At 43.6% G+C, this 27,196-nt stretch overlaps 1 protein-coding gene across 3 annotated transcripts in view; it reads left to right on the forward strand.

Annotated features, from left to right (window-relative positions):
* Nucleotides 1–27,196, forward strand: part of ABL1 (ABL proto-oncogene 1, non-receptor tyrosine kinase) — a 129,977-nt gene that overhangs the window by 64,263 nt on the left and 38,518 nt on the right. Inside the window, exon 1 of one of the 3 annotated variants that reach the window (XM_019638488.1) lies at nucleotides 19,645–19,812. The exons of the other annotated variants lie outside the window; for them this stretch is intronic. Within the exon in view, the coding sequence (XP_019494033.1) occupies nucleotides 19,734–19,812 (79 nt within the window). The 5' untranslated portion in view covers nucleotides 19,645–19,733. Of the gene's footprint in view, nucleotides 1–19,644; nucleotides 19,813–27,196 lie in introns of those variants that run through there. 3 annotated transcript variants of the gene reach the window in all.

The following is a 27,196-nucleotide window of genomic DNA, read 5'->3' on the forward strand; positions in this document are numbered from 1 at the left end:
GCAATGATCACAATACCAACATGGGCCAGTGAAGCGACGTCCTCCACAGCTAGACTGAAGAACAAAAAGACAGCAACTTGTCTGTTCCCCTCCCCTGATTCCCCAATAAAATCTTAAAAGAAAAAAGACACTTAAAATAGCTAGAGAAAAAAGATTACCTACAAAGGAACAACAGTTAGAGTGACAGCTAGCTTTTCTATAGCAAGAGTAGAAGCCCTGAAATAGAATAGTATTTTTAAAGTAGGCAGAGGAAGTAACTATTAACCTACAATTGTATAGCCTTGAAACTGTCTTTCAGGAATGAGAATGAAATAGACATGTTTGGAGAAATAAAAGCAAAAGGAATTTACCACTGTGAACTCATCACTAAAGGACACCCAAAGGCTGAATTTCAAGAAGGAGGGAAATGATCCCAAGAGAGAAGGTTTAACGTTGAAGAAGATACTAAAATAGACCCAGAGAAGTGGGTTAACTTGCCTAAAGATCCTAGTTGGTTTAGAACTGAGCCTGGACTTAAACCCACATCATCTTTCGTCCAGCCAGACAGAACGGGAGTAAAATGATGTTGAAAACAGAATAGCGTTTACATCCAAGAAGTAGACATAGGGTACCTTGGGGTGCCCGACGTGTTTGCCAGGACACACCGTCGCTTAAGCAGAGTCTTGACAGCCTCCGGAAATTTGCTCGAAGCCTCCCATTGCTAATGCATCATTTTCCTTTCTCCTGACGCTGAGTTGGTCGCTCCAGCTGAGAACTTTCCTTTCTGCCCTTCCAGAGGCCACATGGCAGCCCAGGGCCACAAGTGAGGGAAAGCCTCTCGGCCTTGCCAGGGATGTGACCGCTTTCATTCCGATGACTGCGTGTCATCTGGATTCTCTTCTTTCCTTTCCAGCTCCCATCAGTTACTCCCTGCCATTGTTGGTCCTCCACGAGTTTCTTCTCTCAGTCCTCCACTAGGACCCCTTTCTCCATAACAAACCAGTAGCCATGTCAAATACGATTTCTGACGTGGTGGCCCTGAATGGCACAAAAGGTGGAAGTACTGAGTTGGGGAAGGGTAGAAGAGGATTTAGATGTGTGAAAAATGTGGAGTACAATATTTTAATAGGTCGTCCAAATAATACCATGCCTTCTATTTACGTCGTTGTACTTGGCCACATTGGTCATATGACATCATCTCATTTGGAATCACCTGAGAACGCAGATATCATCCCAACTATATGGATAAAGCCTGGAGGGCTGAGAGAGGTTAAGTGACTTGCCTGTGGTCATGGTTACGCGGCAGAGTCCCGGGACGAGGCCTCAAGGCTCCTCCGGTTTCTCAACAGAGGCACTGCGCTAGTCCCACCTCGCCTCTGCATAGCTGTTAAGGAGCAACACTTTTTAATCAGCCACCAAGAATCTCATGGAATTTGCTTATTTTTAGTATTCCTGTCAGTTTTGATGAATTTCTTCAAAAGTTTTTTCCATAGATTTATTTTGCTCCACATTTCCTCAACTCCTCCAATTACATAACATCTTTCTTCTCCATAAATATTGTGAAGCCTGAATTATCATGAATTTTTTAACTAGTGGTATCTAATAGTAATTGAGATTTCCTATAATTGGAATGTTCTTTCTACCTTCCAGGACATTGTTGATATCATCCTCTCCGTGCATTTTAGAATTTTTAGACTATTTTTTCTGAGAAACAACTTGAGTCCATATAAGCTATGTTGTGAATTGCACCTGTTGACTTAAATTTTTGTACTGAGTGTTGTCTGTTTTTATAGAGGCAGGTGAACTCAGCTAGCAAGTGAAGTTTCAGAACTAAGCCTTCGTTATCCTACAGCTGACCTTGGATCATGCATGGTACCTTGTGTTGATTTAGGTGCTTCTGACTGCAAAGTTTGTGACTACCCTTAGGTTATATACATACGTATCTATATCTATCTATATCTATATCTATCTATACATTTTTTTAATCTGCTAGTTTACATCCATTAGTTAGCCAAATATGTCATAGTCAAGTTCATAAACTAGCTGATTTATTTTGTTCGTTTTGTGAACTTGGAAATAATCTTTTTTTAAAGGCCAAGTTTAAGATACCTTAGAAAATAAAAATATGTGTATTTCCTGGACTGTCCTATCTTTTGAAGGCCAGATTTCATCAAAACAAATGAATCACTGTTTTTTCTTCTTTCATCATCCCCTAATTGGTTTCCAAAATAAAATGATTAATGGCTGCGTTTCTCAACTGCATTGTTTTGATTATAGTCCTACTGGCAGTACTGGTGATACGTTGGGAAACATTTTCAGAACGGATGATTGTTGCTGACTGGTCACATGACTTTAAGGGTTCCCCAAATATATTGCAGCAAGGAAGTCTTCCGAGAAGCAAGCTGTTTCTTGTGCTTTTGTTATAAGTTAAGGAAAGTGATTTTAAATAATGAAACCTTAGTTATGATTCAGGCTTCATTTTTTCTTGAGATCTGTTTTAGTTTTCAGAAAGGAAAGTCGTGTGCATTTTAGCATTCCCTAGAGCATATTTTAATTTGTGGGGTTTTCTGCCATCCAGTTTGTGTGAAAGCATCCTCAACTGACCCTCCGGCAGGATATACTGATCATTCCTGACTGCCTCTCTCTCTTGACATCCTCAAAAGAGCGACCCCTTCACATTTCTTCAGCACTTCATTTGATAAGTGGCTTGAAGCACAGAGCTAGTTGGACTAGCCCGTGAGACCCAAGAGTTTCTTGCGAGCATGCACCACAATTGGGTGTTTTGTTAATTGGCGCACTGCTCCTATAGCTAGTTGGCCATTGAGTATTTCATTTATAGCAACAGGAAGGAATAATGACCCTGACATTATGAAGTGGGTGGTTTTACAATTCCACTTGAGATGGCATCGATCCTTATTGCAGCTGGTTTCACTTATACGTTTTGTTTAAACAAACCCCGTTCCTGGAAATGGCCTCAGAAATAGTCTGTTCCTGTAGCTGTTCCTTTGCTCTTATTTTTAAAAAATGTTTTCTCAACGATATCATAAGTGCATGAGCACGACAGACTAAAAAATTCTGCTTAAAGTTATTGCACTTATGAAAGGGTTGTATAGATATATATTATCTACTCAATAGTGTAAAGACTTAGTTTGATATGTTTACTTTGTAAAACTGACCGAATTACTTTGTTGTTCAGGCATAGCCCCCTTTAAGGGACTCTAATGGCTAGAAATCTCAACTGACAAAACAGAGAAATTAGAGAAGTATTTTTCACTTTGTAAACATGAAAAATTCTTAACAAGAAGTCAGGGCTGGGCTAATTAAGTAATCAGTATATTTTCAAATAGGATATAATTTTTTATTTTAGGTGAGATACCACAATATTGAAATAAAATTTTAAAAAACTGGATGAAAATACAAAATAAGATAATAGTTTCTACTCTGACTTTTCTAAAACAAGTTGTATTACTTAATTAAAAAAATTTTTCATGTGAGAACCTTTTAAAAATAAGAATTTATAAAACATATGTAACTCATGAAGAACATTTTATATAAATTAATTTTGTTACATTGTCTCATAGAATTTATTCTTGTCTTTGGAGAACTTAGTTTGTAATTATTCAGGAATGTGGTGCTTTGTTCAGTGCCCCTCCCACACTCAACTGTAAGCTCCCTTATCACGTGGACTCTGCCCATCTTGTCCTTTATCAGATTTCAGCACATGTCTGACGACCTGGCACATAATAGATGTTAGAAACCTACTGAGTGAGTAAATGAATGAATAAATGCCTCTCTCCTAGATCTCCTAGATGCAGGATCATGATAATCATAGCCAGCTGCCCACATCACTACGTCATGAATATGAAACAGCCAACAGCGTGCTGGTTAATATTTAAATCTTTTTTTTTTTTTAAAGTTTTATTAGGGAATTGGGAGAGAGAAACAGCGTTGGGGAATCGGGGAAGGGGAACAGACAAGTTGCTGTCCTTTTTGTTCTTCAGTGTAGTTGTGGAGGACGTCGCTTCACTGGCCCATGCTGGTATTGTGATCACTGCACTCTTCCCTGGTGAGGCAATCGGTCGCTGGCCACTGGATGGCCGCTCATGGCGGCTCATGGCAGCTCATGCCAGCTGCTGGCTGCTCACGCTGGCTGCCAGCCACTCACAGTAAGTAGCTCACGGCAGCCCACTGCAGCCCTGTTGCAGCTTATGCCTTCGCTGGCGACTCATGGCAGCCCAGCTCCACGTCGAGCTGTTGTTCACCATCTTAGCTGTAGAGGGCACAGTGTCACTGGCCCTCATGTGGGATCTGAACTGCGGTCCTGCTGCTCAGAGCTGGTGTCCCAAGCCAACTCTTAACTAACGCGCCTCATGGCCGGCCCCAATTTTTACCTTCTTAAATATTCTATAATTTACTAGTTTATTTTGTTAATTGTTAATTGTCTACTCCCCCCCCCCCCAACACACACACACAAACATACATGAATGTGAACTCTGGTAGGGCAGGGATTTTCTGTTTCTACCTGTTGTAACCCTAGAGCCTAAGACAGTACCTGGCTCTTAGTTGGTACATGATAAACATTTGCAGAATATTTAATATTTCTTTCTTTTTTTTTTTTTTTTAGATTTTATTGGGAAATTGGGGAAGGGAACAGCATTGGGGAATCAGGGAAGGGAAACAGACAAGTTGCTGTCCTTCTGTTCTTTAGTCTAGTTGTGGAGGACGTCACTTCACTGGCCCATGTTGGTATTATCATTGCGCTCTTCCCAGGTGAGGCAGATTGGTCTCCGGCCATTGGATGGCCGCTCATGGTGGCTCATGGTGGCTCACGGCCGCTCACGCTGGCTTACAGCAGCCCACTGCAGCCTCACTGTAGCCTACACCGTCTCCGGCAACTCACAGCAGCCCAGCTCCAGGTTGAACTGTCGTTCACCATCTTAGCTGTAGAGGGCGCAGCGTCACTGGCCCATGTGGGATCCGAACTGGATGCCCTGCCGCTCAGAGCTCGCACTCCCAAGCCAACTCTTAACCAACAAGCCGCTCTGCTGGCCCAGAATATTTAATATTTCTTAATGATGCTCTCTTTGCTTTGCTCTCAAAGAAAACTTTCCCTATGAAGTGATGTAGTCTCTGTCCCATAGTTTGGTGCCTGGGAATTTTTAAACCCATGGGACTTATGAGCAGTATTCTCCTTTGTGATGAGAGAGAGGGGTAATTGGGAAATCAGCATTAGGGAAGGAGAACTGAGTTAGCAAGTGTTGGAGAGGCTGTGCAGAAAAGTCCCCGAGAGGTGCCATCACGGGGAAGCACAGAGGTGGGGCCCTAGCACAATTTCCCTGAGGAACGCGGCCTTGAGGAAGGAAAATAATGCTTTCATTGAGGCACAATTACATATAGTAAAATTTACCTGCTTTAGCGTATGAATTTTGACAATGCACGTATAGCCGTGTAACTACCACCACACACAGCTTTGTTTCATTACCCTGCAATTCCCTCATCCCTTCGGCTGTCAGCCCATCCTCCCTGGCCCCAGCAAGCACCTTTCAGTTTTCTGTCCTTAGAGTTTTGCCTGTTACAGAATAACATACAAGTAGAATTACAAAGTATATAACCTTTTGAGTTATGCGCTTAAGATTCATCTGTATTGTTGTGTGTAATCATCATGGTTCATTCCTGTCTGGCCGAGCAGTGTCCCCTTGTGTGAAGGGCCCACAGTGTGCGTATCCCTTCAGCTCTCCAAGGACATCTGAGTCGTCCCCATTTTTGATGATTATGAAGAGAGCCACTATGAACATTCACATACAGGTTTTCGTGTGGACGTAAATGCTCACTTCTCTCTGGCAGATAATTAGGAATGTAACTGCTAGGTCATATGGTAAGTGTATGCTTAACTTACGAACAACTGCGCACTTGTTTCACGAAGTGAATGTATCCCTTCCACTCGCATCAGTTCACGCCAGTTTGCATTTCCGCCCTGCTGCTCATTCTGTCAGCAGCACTTGCTGTTTCTCCCCATCTTTGACTTGTCCTTTCATTTTCTTAACGTGTCTTCAGAAGAGCAGAAGTTTTTAATTTTGACCACGTCCAATTTATCAGTTATTTCTCTTAAAGTTCATACTTTTGGTATTATACTTAAGAAATCTTTACCTAACCCAGGGGTCAGCAAACTTTTGAGACGGAAGAGCCGCCAGGGGTGGGCAAACTGTGGCTTGCGAGCCACATGTGGGCTCTTTGGGTACATACATGTGGCTCTGAAGTAAAACTGAAAATGAAAATAAAACTATCATAGTTTCATTTATAATATTACTTTAAATTTTCCTTATTTGTAAAAATATATTTATGGCTCTCGAATAATTTTTAAATTGTTGTGAGGGACAGGATTGGCTCTTCCAGGGGTCGGCAAACTTTTGAGACGGAACGTACCCAAAGAGCCGCTTGTGGCTTGTGAGCTCGCGAGCTGCAGTTTGCCGACCCCTGACCTAACCCAAGGTCACAAAGATTTTCTTCTCTGTTTTCTTCTAGTGGTTTTATAAGTTTTATTTAACATTTAGACCTGCCATCCATTTTGCATCACATTTGGTATGTGGTGTAAGGTATTGCTGGAGAGTTATTTTGCGTGCGGATGTCCAGTGTTACAGCACTACTTGTGTGAACTCGGTTGAATTGCCTCTGCACCTCTGTGGGAAATCAAGTCAGCATATGAGTATGGGCCGCTTTGTATGCTTTTAATAGATTTCTAAGCTCTGAAAGGAATAATGGTAAAAAGGAAGACTCTTCCACTATTTCTGCTCTACTGGTTTCTCCACCGGGAGGCCTTTCCTGACACCTGTAGGCAGAATTAGCCTCTCCTCCTGGGCTCCTATAGCTGTAGTGCATACACTTATTACCACAGTTTTCTCTCCTTGTAATTCTTTGTTCAGTGTCTCCTCCTCCCTTCTTCCCCACCCTCTCTCTCCTTGGAAGAGTATCTTCTTCCTTTTTATCGTCTTCATCACAGCTGGCTCTGTAATGTTTGTTGAATGAATGGACACCCTCAAATCTCTGATGACAAGTCATATCTTTGATTGACAAGTGATGACAAGTCACAGAGTTTTACGAGACGGAGAGCTATACCAGTCAGATGAGACCAAGGAGTGGAGGAAAAGACCCAGTTCTCCTTACAGCAGGACCTGTTTCTCATTCTACTTTGGTGCGACCTCTGTTTTGCCAGGCATGCATGTTGGGGGCATGTTTGGGTCATTGATGGGATCTCAGCTTCTCCCGCCCCTGCTCCTGTGGAGTCCCTCCTTCCTGGGCTTTGGTCACTGCAGCTTCCTTGGAGGTATGGTGTCATTCCTCCTACTTCCCATGGGTGTTTTGGAGATAAATGAGAAAAGGTTAGGGAAAAGTCTGGACGGGATTGAGAATTATTGACTGATTAACTTTTGCAGTTCCTTTGTTTATCAGAAGCTTAAGACTCATGAAATATTTATTGTTAATTAACTCCGATATTTAATTGGTTACTTCTCCCAGCACTTTGGAAACATAACATTTACCACCTAGAGATTCTGCTATGCTACCTAGAAAATGTCCTACAGTAAATCTTAAATATCCTTCTTAACATTTTGATCGAACTGATTTACCATGATGGTCAGTTTCTATGAGAGATTGAACAGTTGGGACTGTAGTGTCCAAAGACATGGGTGGGGCCAAGGTGTATATTTGGGAACTCGCAACGTTGCAGCCTTGCAGGCCTCCGTGAAGGGTGCAGCCTGGAAAGTTGCAGGTGCTGAGAGTATCCAAGTACTCGCTCTGAATGGGAGATACGTTTCTGTTCATTCCAGCCTTTGATGTGCTGGGTTGTGGGATTTCTCTGATTTCTCTATTTTCATCAACCTGAGCTACATCATCCCACTCCCACCCAGGTCTCAGTCGTGTTGATTGTGTGTGCTCAGTCCTCCCGCTCACACATCCTCCTCAGCCAGGAATTCTGCTGGGAGTCAGGAGGGGTGTCAGAGCTGGGCGGAGTACTTTCCTTTATGCTTACTCTCTGGGAATGGACATGGCTCTCATTGGAAGCATCTCTGAAGAAGATGCTGCGTACCAGCAATACTAGAGTATGGTCCTTTTAGGTTCACAGCATGGAACCCAGCAGCCAAACTGGTTGCATTTCTAATCCTTTGTCTCATCCTTTGTATGACATCCAAATAAGAAAAGGTGTCAAAATCATGGAAAACATTGCTTTCTCCCTTTTTTTATTAACAGTTTTGTTTTTTGTGGGGTTTTTTTTAGATTTTTTTTTATTGGGGATTTGGGGGAGGGGAACAGCACTGGGGAATTGGGGAGGGGAACAGACAAGTTGCTGTCGTTTTGTTCTTCAGTCTAGTTGTGGAGGATGTTGCTTCACTGGCCCAAGTTGGCACCATCATTGCGCTCTTCCCGGGCGAGGCAGATCAGTCGCTGGCTTCTGGATGGCCGCTCACTGAGGTTGCTGGCCACTCACGCTGGCTGCCGGCTACACATGGTAGCCCATGGCAACCCACTGTAGCAGGGGCTGCAGCCTACGCCGTTGCTGGTGACTCACGGCAACCCAGCTCCAGGTTGAGCTGTTGTTCAGCATCTTAGCTGTAGAGGGCAGTGTCACTGGCCCTCATATGTGGGATCCGAACCGGGGCCCTCTGGTGTCCCAAGCCAGTTCTTAACCAATGCGCCACTCGGCCGGCCCTATTGACAGTTTTTTTGAGGAATAATTGCAGTCCATAAAATTTACCATGTTAGTGTACAATTCAGTGATTTCTAGGAAATTTACAGTGTGCAACCATCACCACAATCCAGTTTGAGAACATTTCCATCATCTTAAAAAGATCCCTTTTGGGCCGGCCGAGTGGCTCAGTTGGTTAAAAAGATCCCTTTTGTCCTTTTACAGTTAACCCCACCCCCACTCCCAGGCAACCACTAATCTACTTTGTATCTCTATAGATTTGCCTTTTCTGCACATTTCATATAAATGGAATCATATGATATATGTGTGCTCTTTTGTAACTGGCTTCTTTCACTTCTCAGCATGTCTTTGAGGTTTATATAATGTAGCACATATCAATACTTTGTTCCTTTTCATTGTTGACTAGTATTCCATTCTTTGGAAATACATTATGTTTATGCATTCACCAGTCACTGGCAAGCCTTTCTTTGGATACATGCTTTCATTTCTCTAGGGTGGATTCCTAGGAGAAGAACTGCTGGGTCTTGTTTATGTTTAACTTTTTAAGAAACTGCCAAACTATTTTCTAAAATGGCTGTACCATTTTACATACCAGCAGCGCATGAGTGTTCCATTTTCTCCACATTCTCACCAACACTTGGTTTTATCCATCTTTTTGATCATAGTTATTCAAGTGGATGTGAAGTAGTATCTCACTGTGGTTTTAGTTTCCATTTATTGAATAACTAATGATGCTCAGAATCTTTTCATGTGCTTATTAGCCATTTATGTTTCTTCTTTGGTGACATGTCAATTCAAAATTTACCCATTTTAAAAATTGGTTCGTGTACTCTTATTATCGAGTGGTGAGAGTTCTCTGTGTTCTGGATATAAGTTCTTTATGAAATAGATGATAGAACACATGGGTTTTATCTTCCTCACACCAGCACCAGACACTGGAAAGGAGAAGAGACAGTTAATAGGGCTGGCCGAGTGGCGCGATGGTTAAGAAATAGCTTGGGATGCCAGAGGGCCCCGGTTCAGATCCCACATATGAGGGCCAGTGACACTGTCCTCTGCAGCTAAGATGCTGAACAACAGCTCAACCTGGAGCTGGGCTGCCATGAGTTGCTGGCGACGGCGTAGGCTGTAGCCCCTGTGGCAGTGGGTTGCCATGGGCTACCGTGTGTAGCCAGCAGCCAGCGTGAGCGGCCAGCAGCCAGCGTGAGCGACCGTCCAGAAGCCGGCGACTGATCTGCCTCACCCGGGAAGAGCGCAATGATGGTGCCAACTTGGACCAGTGAAGCAACATCCTCCATAACTAGACTGAAGAACAAAACGACAGCAACTTGTCTGTTCCCCTTCCCCCAATTCTCCAGCTCTGTTCCCATCCCCCCAATTCCCCAATAAAAAAATCTTTAAGAAAAAAAAAAGAGACAGTTAATAGTAATAATGATGAATGTGTTGTGAGCTGGACACGGGGCTGTGTGTTTCACAGGCATTATTTAAGCCATTTTCTAAAGGCTACAGAGCTTTTTCAAATGCTTGCTCTCCAATTAACAGTTTTTAATAGATAAAGAAAATAAACCGTTGATTTGGGGAATTCTTAGATTGCGAGTTAGAGCTGGTTGGTCTTTTAATATTATCACCACTAAGACTAAATGGTTATAACATATGCAGAATAGAATGATTTAAACAAGATAGATGTTTATTTCTCTCTCCTATAGCAGGCTGACATTAGCCATCCTGGAGGTGCATGGGGACAGCACAGGGACCACCTCACCTCCTATCTCGTTCCTGTTTAAGATGTGGGTTCTTCCTCAGGACCCAGATGGTCTCTCTAGCTACCCTGATGCCTCGCAGGCAGTGGGAAGTAGAAAAAAGGAGAGGGAGCCCATTCCTTTTAAGAACCTGACCCAGAAGTTGTGTGGATCATTTCTGCTCACATACCATTAGTTAAAACTTAGTCACATGCTAATGCCCAGGTATGAGAGAAGCTGGGAAATGTGGTCTTTTTTCCGGGGCAATGTGTCCATCTAAACCTTAGGGGCTATGGCCTAAAACTGAAGGGTTGAAGGCGAGAGACGAGAACAGACGTTGGGGGCCATTGTCGGGCTTGGGGGGGTTCCTGTAACTAGCTTGTGTGGAATGCCCATTCATCTTTCGTTAAAGAAAGCCTGGTGGACGTGCAGTTGTTGGCCTGAGCCTTACTGAGGAGCTACTCTTACTGGTGCTTTTAGTCATACCAGAATGTTCTTCATGGTGAAGCAGCCATAAATACAAACCATTATTGCTTAGGGAATGTGAAAGTAACTTGGTGACTGAATCTATTTTGGAGTTGCTGTACTGAATATACATCTCACATACTGCTGGTAGGAATGGCGGCAAACAGGAAGACAGCTTCTAGCTTCCGCCAGGTTGGCTTTGAAAGCACAACCCTTGGTTTTGTAGTTTTCTTTTCAAGTGGCTGTTTTCCTCCTGATGTCGCGACAGTGCCACTTAATGTGCAGTTTCTCCAGTAGCTGTAGCCATTCTTGTCTGGCTGATACGTAGTTCTGGATTCATACACCAGATCTGTCATTAGGAAGAAAACGAACAGTGCCATTTCATTCGGAAATGCCATCGCCTCTCTGAGGACAGCAGTCATTTTTAACAAGTGGAGGGAAGAAACCTCCTGGATGCATTTGTCCTTTGTGTGTGTTTAAAACCTTGACAACACACTGAATTGGTACTGAATGATTTGAAGAACCAAGCAGCCACGCCACGCTCCTTGTTTGCTTCATTTCGAGGTTTTCAGGCCTTGGTGACAGTTACCAAGAAAGGCGCTTTCCCAGGTGTAGCTCTGGGTTGCTGAGAGGCTCTGAAATACTGGGGAGCCCCTACTTTTACAGCCCACTTCAGCTGCCCCAGAGATAACGTGGATAAACATGGGCTCCTCTGCGACCTCCTAACTCCTGCGGGGTCTCCCACTGTGGGGAGGCTCACACAACTTGTTTTCTTTCCCTGCTAGCCCTTCTCTCCACACTCCCCTCCAGCTGCCTTCTTCCCCCACCCCCAGAGTAATGTGATCTCCTAGGCCAGTCTGCTGCTTTCGCAGATTCTTTCAGTCTTAGAGAAAGAGAGGAAAAAAATTAACCGTTGGTTTCCCAGTTCAAAGTTAACAAAACTAAAGGCCCAAAACAGTGCCAGCGTTTGAAAATAAAAGGAGCGTTGCTTGTAAATGAGCGATGCCTGCCTGGGCTTTTACCAACCAATCCTTTCTACTTAAGGACTCTTAAGTTTACTCTCAGAAAGATCATAGCTTTGAGGCCTTTAGGATTATTGCAATTTACTATTTTTGATTTGCTTTGTAGATCTTAATCTTTATGCAATATTCAGATTAAAAGCAGACAAACGACTTCTTGTGATTTTTTTAAAAATAAAATTCTGTGGCGTTTATTTCAAAATTTAACCAAAACAAAGGGACAAAGAATTCATGAAAACATACAAAACCTCTTTAAGTTGAATTTAAGCACTTAGAGATTAATAAGAATATCCTAAACTTTTTTTTTTTTTGCGTAATAATATGTCTGTTTATAACTTAACTTTAGGTTAAGTGACTGGATTTAAGAATTCAGGGTTTGGTTGTTTCTTCACCACCAGCGATATTAAGATTTGAGACCTGTAGTTTGCCACAAATCTTAAACAGGTTTTCAGACTGGTGTCCTAAAACTGGTCTTAATTATGGGTACCTAGTGGGTGTCATATAATGGAAGAAAAATCTTCCAAGGGAGTTTGAAGACCTGGGTTCCTTTCCTGGCTCTGCCACTGCCTTACCGTGAGACCTCGTGCAAGTAGTCTCACCTGCCTGTGACTCAGCTATCTCATGTACAAAATGGGCAAAATACATTTTGATTAAGATGATTAAATATTGAAGACCTGTTTTTATCTCCATTCCCTGCCCCAAACCTCACTGAAGTTACAGGTAAAAGATTTTTTAAAAAGTGAAAATACATAAGGACAAAAAGAACCCCAAAGGATAAGTGGCTAAGAGAGGCGAACACATTTTTGGAAAATGGCCGTCGAAAGCATGGTAATAGACTCAGCAGAATTGAGGACACTGAAGCCTAGCCTCTTCTGAGAGACACCTGGATGAGAAGTGAGCCAGTTTGCTTGTAAGAACCTGAGGGGGGAAATCAGAAATTAGAGGCATTAGGACCACAAAAAAGTAGGGTGGTAAGATCTGTAAATTGAATCAAAGGGATCAATTGAAAGCCTGTAAAGGAGTGTTTAGATTTTTCATACTCTTCCCCAACCCCGCACAGCCAGGTGCCCACCCCTCCTTCCCATCTACTGGAGACTAGAGGTATTTTATTTAGAAGTTGCTCTATAAGGTCTCTGGATTTAGGGGCATTACCCCCAGCAGGGGTGCTGATAAGCCATGGGGCTGAAAATAGTAAGCTGGGCTAGAGCAGAATATTTTTTTTTTTAAATGCTGCATACTGAATTGTGAGATTCCCAGCCTTCTCCCAATACCTGCTAGCCAGTACCCTAACAGAGAGGAGTTGGAAAGATTCTTTTTGGGGGGAAAAAGAAATCCAAAATTGAATGGCCCTAGAGAAAAGCCCATTTGGGGATTTTCTTGATGGAAAGGGCAGCTCACTACCTCCCATCATTGAAGTCCACCAGTTGTCATGCCCCTTTCATGCTTGCTTTGTGGTTCCTCACTCATATAGAATGAATGACAGCCAAATTTCTCTAAACATTAGAGAAAAGTCTCTAACCTGATAGATAAAGGGTAAAACAAATTCACTTAAAAAAAAAAGAACGTGGTGGAAATTAAGACAATGCAGGAAACAGAAGAATTCAGAACTTTGCTATCCTCAGAGAGACTGTAAACATCAAACAGCAGTATGTTGTTAAAAACAATAACAATCAGAATAAGCTCTTCAATATTGAACACATTATAGCCAAAATTTTAAATTTACAGAAGACTTGGAAAAGAGCCTATCTCAGAAAGCAGAATATAAAGACAAAGTCATGGACAGTAAGAGAGAACAGGTAAGAAAATTAGAAGCTCAGTTCCAAGGCTTCAGTTTCTACCTGGTAGGAATTCCAGAAAGAGAGAATGGAAAGAAAGTGGAGGAGAATTTAGGAGACAACAATTATTAGGAAAAATTTCAGAGCTTAATGAAGCGAATGTTTTCTAGAGCTAAATGACTTAAATCTTTGGATTGGATTGACTCCCTGAGTGCCCAGTGTAATACTACATGAAAAAAGACTCATTTCAAGACATACTGTGAAATTTCAGCACCAAGAATATTAGAAGATCCTAAAAGAAAAAAGCAGGTCATATGTATAAGATTTGCAATCAGCATGGAACTGCATTTCTAAACAACAATACTGGAAACTGGAAGATAGTGAAGAAATGCCTTCAAAATTAAGTGGGGAAAATTATTTTCAACAGAATTCGATACCCAGCCAAACTGTCAAAGTAAAATAGAAGCAAGGCATTTTTTTTTAGATGCACCTACCCCCAACCTCCAGGAAGCTACTGGACAATGAAATTCAGCAAAATGAAGATATAAGTCAAGAAATAGAACTGAGAATATTTTAAGTGTTCTAGTATTTGGAAAAAATACCACTGTTTGACAGATCTTTGAAATATTTGGGGTGAAAACAGTAATAGGTATACCGAAGACTAATTAAATGAAAAAAATCAAGGCAATTAATGTCTGCAGGATAAACAAAGTTATAAAGGAAACATTCATAGTATATTATTGGTAGTACAGTGAGCAATATTTATATCATAGTAATGTAAACTCTGTTGATTTAACCAAAAATTGTGATTTTACTGTTTTGGGAGGTTGGGGATGGTGATAGTATACTAATACTGTAGTAAGTTAATATATAATGTGAAAAGCTGATGAATCCAGAACCAACAATATGAGGATATTAGTTAGAAATCTGAGGGAGTCTGCCTCTGGGGAAACAGACTGGGGGTGGAGGAAGGGGCTGCTGTTTTTATTATAAGACTTAGCACTACTTGATGTTTAACCATGTGTATATGTAGCTTTGATTAAAAAATAAAAATAAAAAAATGGACATGCTGATAATATTAGTTTCCTCTTGGAGAAAAATTATTGTTTAATAGTTCTGCTTGACTTATTAAGTATAAAAATAGAGTTAGTCTTACCACAATAAGATTTTCTAGAAAGTGGATGTACTTAACTTGAAGGCAGTTGAGTGAGAACTGTAGCCCTGGGAATACCAAGGGGACTGAGAATCAGTGTCACCTGAAAGACAGTCCTGTGTGGCCTGCTCGCCATGTCCTGGGCCTGGAGTCAGCTGCCATTAAAGGTGTGGGTTTGTGGGGGGGTGTTTTGCGCAAAGTGTGGTTGTGAAACTGGCTTTAGGATGAAAAGCAGGGCTCTGTGGCATTTCAATCTTAGCTGCTGCTCGTACCCCACAGCTGGTGCTTCTTTCCCTTAGTAAAATAAGTGATTTCCTTGTCCTCTGGAAAACCTCCAGACTGCTTTCACTCCCTCAGACTGTTCTTCCTGACTCATTTTCACATATCACATTTGTTAACTTTAGCTTTTGACTTAGTCCCAGTAAGACCTAGGCAGAAACACAGATAGACCATCACCTGATACAGTACAAGCCCTCCTTTGGAAATAACAATAGCTACTGTTTATTGAGCACCTTTCATACGTTATTTCTAATCTTCAGAACTCTGTGAGGTAGCTTCTCTTATGATCACCACCACCACCCCCAGTTTTACAGATGAGAAAACTGAGGCTCCGAGAAGTAAGGTGACTTGCCCCAGCCACCACAGGGAATGGCAGATCTGAGGTTCAGAACCGGGCTGCCTGATGTCTTTGCTATTCAGCCTCTGCTGCGCTGCTTTCCCCTCTTCCCTGGTTTGCCCAGTCCAGAGTCACCGGGCCTTTGTGACACTTGACCAGTAAGTAGTGCTAGCTCTCTGGAAACGTGTGAGATGTGAAGCGATGCATGTGTGTCCTTATACATTGTGGCGAATGTGGGTGTGATTGATGTGATCATCCGAGCTGCACTCGCCTTCAGCTGGACTAGGGGACCCAGGGAGCTAGCGAACCCCGCAGGCTGTCACCACACAGTTTGCAGAATCAGAGGAAGTGGGCTTTGCTGGCATGTGATGTGCAACAGCATGCACAGACCTCAGAGTGTTGTGCTTTTCCCCTAGAGCTACTGGCTGGGCTGGAAGCAGTGCAGGGGCCAGTCAGACCTGGGGTTATCTCTCTGGTCCTGGGGCGGGGGAGGGGGGGGTCCCAGGCCAAGCTTCAGCATCCCACCTCCTCCTTCCTTCCCTTGACCTACTTCTGTGGTGGGCCCCCTCTTTTAAAAAACATTCAATCTTTATCCTAAAATCTTCAGAGAAGAGTCCCCTTTTGGTAACTTGTTCTAGAGTTGTACGTTTCTTAAATTAAAAAATTGCTTTCAAATGAATGAATTTGGAAATATCTATTCCCGTTTGTCCTATTCCCAGTGAAAATAAGAAGCAGCTCTTGCCTTTTCCAAAACAGTGGTTTTCAAACCTAAGGATGCACACAGATCGTCTGGGGAACTTGTTAAGATACAGCCCATTCCACGTATGCTGCTTCTGGAGGTCTGGAATAGAGACCCAGAGTCTGCATTTTAAGCAAGCACCGCAGGTGATTCAAAATCGGTTGTTCCTGGATCATACTTGTAGAAACAGCTCAGATCACATACTTTAATTGAGGACCTTTACTTTTTCTTTCTTAATATTCTTAATATATTTTAAAATATTCTTAAATAGTTTTAATTCCCAGAATTATTTTCTTTTAAGACATATTTTCCCAACAGTTACGATTTTTATTTCATCCTCTAGCTTCATTCATATTATCCACCTTTCACTTAAATTGCAAATTATGTGTCATTTTGGAAAGTTCAAGGATTTTGGACCTAACTACTTACTAGCTGTGTGAACTTGGACAGGAATACTTGGTGTTCCCCCCCCACTACCACCACCAGTTTCCTTACCTATGAAATGGAATTAAACTACACAAAATTCAAAGGATTATTGTGAGGCTTTACAGTCTGGCACATATTAGGTGCACAATAAAAGTCTATTTCTTTCCCAAACTGAGTGCAGCTTAACAAACAAGTTCCATACTTCAGAGTCTTTTTCTTTTCTTTTTTTAAATTAATGCCTTTGAGGCTTAATAAGGTCGCTGAGAGGAAATCCTTGGGCCTTTCTTCATTCTAGTAGAAGATTGAGGCTTTCCTTTATTTGCTTGTAACAAAATGCCTTTTTTATCTTGCAAGTGAGTTTCAAAAGCATTAAAACTGGATCTGGAAAGAATAGTCCAGGTCTGATATGGTCATTGTACCATTTGGTGATATTTTCAATATTTGTTGCTGCTAATTCAGTGTTTTGTCAGACCTGTTGATGCATGGTCTTACAATACATTTTAAAAGATTTGGACACAGTTTATAACAGAGGATAAGGTCATTTTAGAATCAAGAGCAGAATATTAGTAATAATCATTAGCTTTTAAAAATAAACTTACATTCCAGTATCAAGTACAGCACATGCAAACAAATATCGGGCCTCTATTAACTGATAGTATTCAAGGATATGGTTAGAATTGCTGAAATGCCCATTAATGTATGATTCTTGGCATTAAGTTGCTAATTTGAGTATAGCCCTGCTGACTTGTTCAGTGGTGCCTTGAACCTTTCAGCCTCCAAGTGTAAAGCCAAAAAATAAATAAATAAATAAATAAACTCAAAAGGATGCCACCAGTACAAGGCAGGGCAGGTGGACAGGAGCCCACCACAGACTTTAAGTCTGAAATGCTGTATAGTGACAGACTTTATTATAGTGTGATCCAAAGCCCTTGAACTTTCCAAAATGGCACCTAAACATATTGTATTTTCCAGCTTATTTTTATGGGTGGCACCCTTTTCAATGTTATTTTTGGCTTTACTCTTGGAGGTTGAAAGGCTTAAGGCAGCACTGACCCAGCCAGCAGTCATTACCTTCAGGCTCTCCAGGGGGCGATAGTGTCTCCGGGAATCTAAGGAGCATCCCCAGTCACTGCACTTGTCACCTGGTGACCCTGTGTCTCCAGGTGATGGGCACTGCCTGCTTCCCTGACTGTGCACTCCTAGGTGCCCGAGAGGCCTGACCTGGAGCCACAGCACTAACTGTAGGTCCGCTCATTTGCAGTAAGAACACATTTTGTGCATTGATCCGAATTTGGCAGGACACTGCTGAAAAGTTAATGACGCCCTCGCTGAGAACCCCTGTGATATACACTAGTCACATCCAGTCCAATCTTGAATTTTATGTGTTATTTTTGGCAGGCCTAAATGAAGATCTTCTTACTTAGCTATTCCTGGTGTCCTGAAGATACTCATGTTTTTGTCGTTACTGGTGAGGCTGGCAAGTAAAACAAATAAGTCCAGCTTTGTCTGCTGGGCCTGCCCACCAGAGCCGGGGTCTCTTAACCAAGGCTTCCTCTGAAACCTTACTTGACAACCTTAGTTATTTACCCAAAGATGCAGATATCAAAGCTTTAATCTACTTGTAATTTATTCTTGATTGGACAGGGCTGTGTAACCATCCCATTGGCCAGAAGCCGGTTTTTGGGTTCAAGGAAAACCTGGTTGTTTTCAAACCTAGGGCCTTTGGCAAGGTGCTTCCCTGAGCTTCAGGTTTTTACCTGGAGAATCAGGAGAATAATTCTATTTTGCTCACAGGATCATTATTCAAATGCAGCGAGGTAATGGACAGACCACGCTTCTCACAAGAGTCTGATACACAGTAAGATCTCAGTACATGTCAGCTCTTAATAGTCACGTGCTCTAAGATGTGGACTTAGGTCTTCGGGTTTTTTTTGCCTGTTGCAGTTTAGGTATCTGACACTGTTATTAAATATCTTTTCCTATTATTGACATCTGATTTTTATTAAATTATTTGGTTTGATTGGGGTCCCCGTTTTTCCCCACTGATCTGGATTTTCTGGTTTTAGGCCAAGTAACACATTCCTGTGATTGCTATTTTATAAGAGGTTAGGATACTGTCTTTATCAGTGCTGACCAGTTACAAAAAGTTTTGAGCCCAGCACAGCAACGAAATGGGTTTTAAACAATGGTGCCCCCCCTGCACTTGCCAAACGAGGAAAGACGTTCTCCCTGGAAGGAAATGAGGCCAAGACGGGACGGGGGCTGTGCCCTGGCGAGCTCTCACTGTGGAGACTCCACTCCCTCACATTGTAACCAGGAGTTCTGTTTGTGAACTCGCACAGCGCTTTTCCAACCGGCTTCTAGCCTGAATGTAGGATTTGACGAATGTGCCACATACTTGTGTAGCTGTCATGTGGTTTCCAGCTGTCTGATTATTCATTCCTTAGACACCCGTTGAGTTAGCCTTAATCACAGTAAGCTCATTTAATATAAATGATGCCAGTGTTGGTAATTATAGAGGAATTTGCATTATTCATCCGCGTTCTGGGGACTTGGGTTTGCCAGGGCACCGCGGCCGGTGGAACTCGGCCTTAAGCGGCACAGGTTGGGGGCGGCTCAGGCAACGGAACAGACGCCCGGGGTTTCGGAAGTGGCGCTGAGCACCTGTGCTCTCCGGCAGGGCCGCCGGGGCCGCCGGCGTCTTTCTGGGGGTGTTAGGACCGCACCCCCCAATGCTGAGAACCACTAAACGCTGTGCTTCAAAGAAAACCTCCTGTTGACTTCGCCGTGGGCCCCGGGTTGGTTTTGGACCGCGGGAATGGTCTAGGGCCGGCCTGGGCCTTGCGAACGCCGGGAGGGGGTCCCGGCGCGGCGCGGAGGGGGTTAAGGCGGCGGGGGCGGGCCTCGCGGGCCGGGGCTCGGGGCCCTTTGTTAACAGGCGCGTCGGGAGCGGAGACGGAGACGCGGCCGCGGCCCTGGGCGGACGCGCGGGGCGGCGGTGAGGCCGCATGGCGGGGCCGCGGGGGCCCGGGAGGGCGCGCGGGGCCAGTGGGGCGAGCCGGGCCTGAGCAGCGCGGCGGAGGAGCGGGGGCGCCGTCCCCGACGCCGCTGGCACGCGAAAATGTTGGAGATCTGCTTGAAGTTGGTGGGCTGCAAATCGAAGAAGGGGCTGTCTTCGTCCTCCAGCTGTTACCTGGAAGGTAAGCGCCGGAGCGGCGCCGGGAGCGGGTCGAGACGGCCGCGCGGCCCCCGCCGGGCCTTCCTGGGCCTTGTCCGCCCGCCCGCCCGCGCGCTCCCGCCCTCCCTCCCTCTCCTTTCCTCTCCCTCTCCCTCCCGCTCCCTCTTTTTCTTTCTCTTTCTTTCTCTCGACCGCCCCTGGACGCTGCCGGCGGGTGCGGGGCCCTCCCTGGACCCCTCGTTCTAACCCGCGGAGAGCCCGCGTCGGGGTGGAGGTGTTGAGGGGCCCCAACTGCGGGGCTGCACCCGAGAAAGTTTGAGAAAGCGAACTCTGCAGGCCTGAACGGCCTTGTGAGAGCCCATGTTGTGGAATAGCCACCGTTAATTGGGAATGATGTGTCAAAAAGGTCGACCCGTGTTTGTGAAACATACGATTTTCATTAAGTACCGGGTACAAAGGGAACATGGCTCTACCATTTATGGATACAGAATTTCAAGTCATCTTTCCATTCCCCCATCCCCACCCCACCCTCCGCGTACCTACAGACCACGAAGAGGTCTTAGGCATTTTCTCTCTTTTTCGTGGAGAAAAGAGAAATTAACCCAGATTTTAAGAAAGCATTTGAATGAGTCCAGAGTGGTGGGGGTGGGGGGAACCCCATGTTAGGTTTCTTCAGTAAAGCTCAGAGCTGGGAGCATTTCACTTTCGCCTTCTTTCCATCCTACTCTGCTTTTTCTTATCTAATCTCATTCCCCTTTTCCCTCTTGTCTTCCATTTTCAGTCCTATTACGGTGACAGCTGAAATTTCAAGATCTGAAATTGATCTGATTGGGGACTGGGCATCCTAGGGACTGCTTTCAGCAGGAAACGCTGATTGTAATTAAGAGATGTACTCCTGCGAGCATTTCCCCACTGTTTTCATTAGGACTTACAGTAGGAATACAAGTGGAGCGCTCATTGCAGAACAAGTAGGATTTCTGCTATAGTGCCATGAAGTTGTAATGTTTTTATTTTTAAAACGGAGAAATAAACAGGCTTTGTTAATTGTCCAGACTACTTTTCTTTCCAACTTTTTGACTTGAGGGCCTGCCTGGAGGTCACATGTGCCGCTAGGACACCAGTGATACTGGTGAAACCTGTTTGTCCTTCTTGCCACCCTGCATGGACATCGTTCCCTTTCCCTCTCTGGGATTAGGGGTCTCAGAGAAGTCTTATCCAGATGGAGTGGGCCTTTCTTTGGAGGGAGGAGGTGGCTTATCTGTCCCCTAAAAGTTGGCATCTGAGCAGTGAAAATCATCTTCAGTTAATACGTGGCTTGTTTTCCCAGTTGCTCAGAATTCTGAACACATTCTCATTTACATCTGTAACGAGTTAGTGTTAGGCATTATCATCTCCATTTTGCAGATGGATTCCGAAGGCGGAGTAGATGAATGGACTTTTGTGACTGCAGAGCTGGAAGAAAGTTTAGGTCACAGCAAAGCCGTGACAGTGTTTTGTTTTCTTGGGGGGAAGATTGAGTACCTACCTGGCTGGCTTAATTATTGTTTTTTTGGGGAAATTTTAATCTAAAGTGCCGTATTCCAGTATGTCTTCAAATGATGTTGGCTCTCACGTCTCAAAAAAACAAAAAAGATATTAGCCGACTGCCTTGGGTTACAGATTCATCCAGGAGGGTATCACTGTAGGAATTCTTTATTGAGTTTTTCTTATTTTGTTGTATTTAATTGGAGAAAATCAGTGAAATTATTGTTTTGTAGTTAAGAGAATTTAACAAATCTCAGTGATCGTTTCATAAAGGGTGAATGTGCTGTTAGTCTCTTGGGAAAAACAGTTGCCAACATCTGGATAAGTAATCCAGCCTTTCGGTTTCTACTGACATCCTAAATCAATCAATCAGTGTTTATTGACACCCACTTGGGCCCAGTCATCACAGGTCATGGAGGGAATTAAGTATGGTCAAGTTTTCCATTCTCTCGAAACTTCAGCTATTAATGCAACTACGATCATGCCTCTACCTGCTACTCAGGCCTGGTTGTCAAAGCAAGTATTAAATGCTTGCTGTGTGCCACACACTGTTTCAGCATTCTGTGATTTCGTTTGCTTACTTCTCAGGATGGCCCTGTGGTTGTTTCCGTTTTACAGATGAGGAAACTTGTCTGAGGTAACTAACGGCTAGCAAGTGGTGGTGCTGGGATTTGAACCCCTGCTGTCTGGCTCCAAAGAACCGGGTTTTAGCCACTCTGTGTTCTGTGGACCATGATATTTATCTCCTTTAGAACTCGCAGTGAATGTTAAAGTGGTATCTTCAGAAACACTAACTAATGCCTGAAATGGAGGTCTCTCTCTTCTGGAAACCCAGTGCTGGTAAAAATGACTACCTTTAGCTATAGAATTAAAATTTTTTTACATGTATATTAAAATAGCTGTACATGATAAAAACTTCTAAAAGGGTGTTTACTGAAAAGTCTCCTGTCTAGTTCCCCTCCCCAGAGACACTCGGGTTTCTTGTGAATTCTTCTAGAAATATTTTATGCATATATAAGCATTTGTAGCATTTGAATTTTGGGCGTCAGCTTTGTGAAATTGTACGTTTATAGCAGCATCTATTCACCCTGACCACATTTAGCTCTACAGCCTTTGGTCTGCCTCAAACTCTGAATTTTTCGATTATTTCTTCCCCCTAGAGATGCGAAAGAAAACATGAATGTTGGCCATTTGAATTCATTTATTTCCACTTTACTTTTATTTGTTCATATATTTGTATTTGCCTACATTGTGCATGAATATTGTACATGGGCTTGTTAGTTCTGTGCTGTGAAATCAAACACTAATGTCTGTGAAGTGAACTCTTCTTGAACTTTGAAATTTATTTTAAGGGCCACTTTTAAATGCTTCTTTTCAGCAGTTAACTTTCTGGTGAATGCTTCACGTGGTGCCAGCCACCCAGATGCACTTTAGAGCTTCTGCTTCGGAGAAGCTTGTGCTCTCTTTCTAAATAACTTTTCCTAAGGTCATCAAATAGTTCTCTTGTTTAGTAACAAAGAAAACCTGAGGCTCCTTCTGTAACCTAATAGAAAGCCCACCAGTCCTTTTTGTTTGGGGTAGTGTTAAAATTGTTGAGCATTTATGATGTGACAGGCCTTGGTGCTAAGTGCCTCACAAGACAGCCTCAGTTCTCACACCAGTGCTGTGAGGCTTTCTGAGGCGAGGTGGAGGGAAGAAGGACCCCCGTTTGCTTTGGTTGGAATACTTCTCAGTTTAGATCCAGGAGATCCTGGTTTCGGTCTGATTTCTCTCCGCTTTTCTGTTCCCTTACCTGTGAGACAGAACAGGCATCCGCCTCTGTACAGCCCACCTTAGGGGACTATTTTGAGGGTCCATGAGACAATACAAGCGAAAGTTTCAAAACGAATAAAGTGCTAAATGTTTCTATTTATACCGACATGTGGTCCCTTTGAGACGTCCTTAAGTCCCGAGAGTTTTATGGCTAGGGTATTGCGAAGGTCCCATGCTCACGTGAGGCACACAGCTCTGGAGCCAGCCAGCCTGGACCCAGGTGCCATCCGCGCTGCCCACTGATGGGGCACACTGCTTGCTCTCTGAGCGTCCGTGTTCTCCTTTCTCAAATTCGGCTCACAGGTAGTCCCTGCCTTGCTGAGTTGGGAGAGTCACAGGACAGATTGCATCTAAATTGTTCAGCACACAGCAAGATGTTAGCTGTTATTTTAAACAAATATTTAGCAGCCTAAAATGTTGGCATTGCCAGTTTCTCTATGACTGAAGTGATGATCGAATTGAGCTGAATCCACCCATATTTTTTGTTGTTAACAAAACAATTTGTTTCCAAGTTTGTTTTGATGTATATAATTAATATTTCCTGTCCTTGGTTTTAAGGAGAAGTGTCTTTCCTTATTCTGACCCGCTCTTATTCCCATGGTGAATATTTTAATTGTGGAAGAAAAAAAAATCCCATAATTGACATCTTATTTCTTCTCTTCAGAGGCAGGATTCCCACAGCTCCAAACATGTAAAAAATGGAGCATTTCATACTACTTTATTACCTTGTAAAAACAAGCTGTAATTTTGCCAGTATAATCACTGATCTGAAATAGAAACAGGAAGAATTATCGATGGATAGGTCTTTAAAATATATAACCTTATTGTATGACATGATTATAGTTAACAGTACTGTATTGTGTATTTGAAAGTTCAAAGAGAGTAGATCTTAAACGTTCTCACAAGAAAAAAATTGTAACTACGTGTGGTGATGGATGTTAACTTATTGTGATCATTTTGCAGTATATACATGTATCAAATTACTATGTTGTACACCATAAACGTATACAATGTTATATGTCAATTATATCTCAATAAAACTGGGGAAAATATATAACAAGAACCAAAGATCAAATGGGACATTGGAAGAATTTAATTTTCTCTGTAATGATGGATCATAATTAAACACAACTATTTATAAAATATTAAACATTATTTGTAAAATAATTTAAGGTAGCCATTTTTTTTAATGGAAAATGTTAAACCGTTAACAAAAGCAGACACCATAATGAAGTCCCTTGTACTCATCCCCCAGCTTTAATAATTATCAACTTATGGCCAGTCTTGTTTTCCTGCCTAGTGAAGTTACGTTCCAAAGCCATTTGGAAGAGTAGCTTTGCCACTTCCTGACTTTTGAGAGCCTCTCACTTTGTCCTAAGATGATGAGACTTGATCTCCAAATTTGTTTTCAAATTCTTCTTTCTTAATCCACACCATCGGGACTTTGTTATAGTCTTTGTGTTGGGTGATGGTGAGAGGGAGGACAGACAGACAGATATATGCGGGAGACAGAAACAGGTGGGATAATATTAGAGGAAGGAAAGGGAGATGGAGCCAGGAGGGGGCAGTACGGACAGACTGAGAGACAAAGACGAAAAGACCTGAGACAGGAAAGGGAAAACCAAGAGGAGAGGGAAGGAAGACAGAGAGGGGGGACAGGGACAGAGAAGAGAGAGAGCAAGGACCCGCAGAGAGGAGTGAAGGACAGGCAGAGGCAGGCGAGGGAGTGGAGGCAGAGGGGGGACTGCAGCTCTCTGCTTCCATTTCCTGCCCTCAAATACAGTGATAATAGCGGCCCGCTTAATGGGTTCTGGGGATTTAGTGCATGGGGCTGGCTCTCAGTAAGGGATCAATAAATATTAGCTATTATCCTGTCACATTGAGTTGCATAAACTTTCACCTCATTACTCTTAAATTCTCTTTAGAGACCTAATCCTTATCGATCTTACCAGTCCTCAAGTGTAGCTAATAGCATCGTACATTGAGTACCTCAAAATGGAATCAAAAGGCAGGCCGTGACTAGAATTAGGCGTTGCCTTTTGGAGCCCAAATACCTCTTCTTGGTCATTTTAGTTTCTCAAGTTAGCCATAGAAATAATAACAGCTAAGGAGACATTCTGGGGAAATTGCCTGCCATTCGCTCCTTTACTCCAGTGACACGGGTCCAAGCTGACAGGAGTCCTTGATGACGCTTTAAAAGAGAACAGGAAATGTGAAACGAATGCTTTCAACCCATCCCAGGCCTGGCAGCCAGAGGGGAAGGCTTTCAGTCTGTTGCAAATGGCCTGTGACAGAAGAAAAATGCTTTTCTGGTTAGCTTGCTCACTGTGGAGTTTGAATCTGGGCCGTGCAGGGACTCACGGAGCTTTTTCTCCCCCACAGACAGACAGTGTGGGGAGGCGTGGCGTGCTCATCATGCTGCCTGCCTGTCAGAAGGCGAACAAACCCTGTTTCTTTTGAAAGCGGAGAGAAATGTACTATTTACGCCTTGTTTTAGGACCTTGGCCGTGGTTTGCTTCCCATTAAAAAAAATGATTGCATTTCCTAGACCTTCATAAGGTTTTCCTGGTCAGCTTGCGTTTGCTTTGCATCTTTACTGTCTGTCATTTCTGCTGTTCTGCTGTTACCAGCTAACAGGTAATTAAGGTGCACTCCTGAGTCATGGCTTCGCATTTTACCTTGTTGCTGAAGACAGACAAGTGCAGGGTGTTGTACATAGGAGTTCATTTTAGTGAACATGGGGCTGTGCTGAAAGGCGCTACGAACCTTGGTCTCTGCCCCAAAGGCGTTTACATCATTGTGGTGACAATAAGAAGAGAAGAAATAATTGCCCTTTAGTGCCCTGGTGCTGGGTACACCACACCTGACTCTCGTGCAGGGTGCATTCAGCCTTCCTGACAGCCCAACTAGGTCAGTACTGTTGCTTTGTGCAAAGGAGGCGTTGAGGCTCAGGCGTGAGTATCTTCCAGACGAGGTGGGCTCAGATTTGAGCAAGGCTTGTCCACCCCCAGCCCAGGCTTATTGTACTGCAGGGCGCGAGTGAACAGAGTCCATACCATGTGTCGCAGGGCTGTAATAAAGACAGACGCCAAGTATCCACATGAGGCGAAGGGGGAGTGATCAGCTGGGGTGAGGCAGTAGGGAGGAGGGGAGGACCAGTCAGGTGTACTAGAGGTACGAGGTCAGGAGAGTAAATGGCACTTGCCAACATGCGCACAGGTGCGGCCACAACAGGTGTTTGGGGAGGCTGGAATGAAAGTGGGGTCCCTGGGAGAGGACGGTCCCAGACCAGACCCTGAAGGGCCTGGTGTGTCTGCTGTAGGAGCTTGGACTTATGAAGTGGTAGCGCTAGTAACAACCCCATCTATTTTTTGAGGGTCTGTTAACATGCTAGGAACAGTGTCTCCTGTGTTATCTGCAAACTGCTGACTACCCTGCAAGGCCCTTACATTGCCGTAGGTGACACTGCTAGTAAGTACGACTGATGATTGACAAGGCAGGGTCGCCTCCCATCTTCCTCTCTGCCTCTTGGCCAGCAGCCATCTAGAGGGGATTTTAACAGGAGAGTGACTTGGTCAGATTTGCATTGCAGAAAGACCCCTCTGCTGACTGAACGGAGGTGGAATGAAGAGGGCGCACTCAGAGAGGGGACCCAGTCCAGGGTGTGGTGGGGCTTGGAAAGGACAGGACTGATCAGAGATTTAGGAGGAAAAGTGGCCAAGACGTGGGTGTGGACTTCATGGGGTGAGAGGGAGAGAGGAGGTGTGAATGACGGGGGTTCAGAGTGGCTTGAAAATGGCGGGCTCTCATTTTATATGGGCCTTTATACCCCATTTTCAGTCACAGTAGACTTCTTTGCAAACTTAGGTGATACGGAATTCCTTTTACTTTTTTGCATTTTGGTAGAGGGAGGGGAACAGGGTCTGTGTATCTTCAAAAAGGTTAATATTTAGACTGCTGATAGGTTCAGAGGTTAGGATGGAGAATTTTGTTCTCTAAAGTTGACTGTCTAGAAACATAATGTAAAAAGATTCCAAGGGAAATATTTGAAACCTTGGGCTAATTTAAAT

The sequence above is a fragment of the Hipposideros armiger genome, unplaced genomic scaffold, assembly GCF_001890085.2.
Source record: "Hipposideros armiger isolate ML-2016 unplaced genomic scaffold, ASM189008v1 scaffold_3, whole genome shotgun sequence".
Taxonomy (NCBI): Eukaryota; Metazoa; Chordata; class Mammalia; order Chiroptera; family Hipposideridae; genus Hipposideros; species Hipposideros armiger.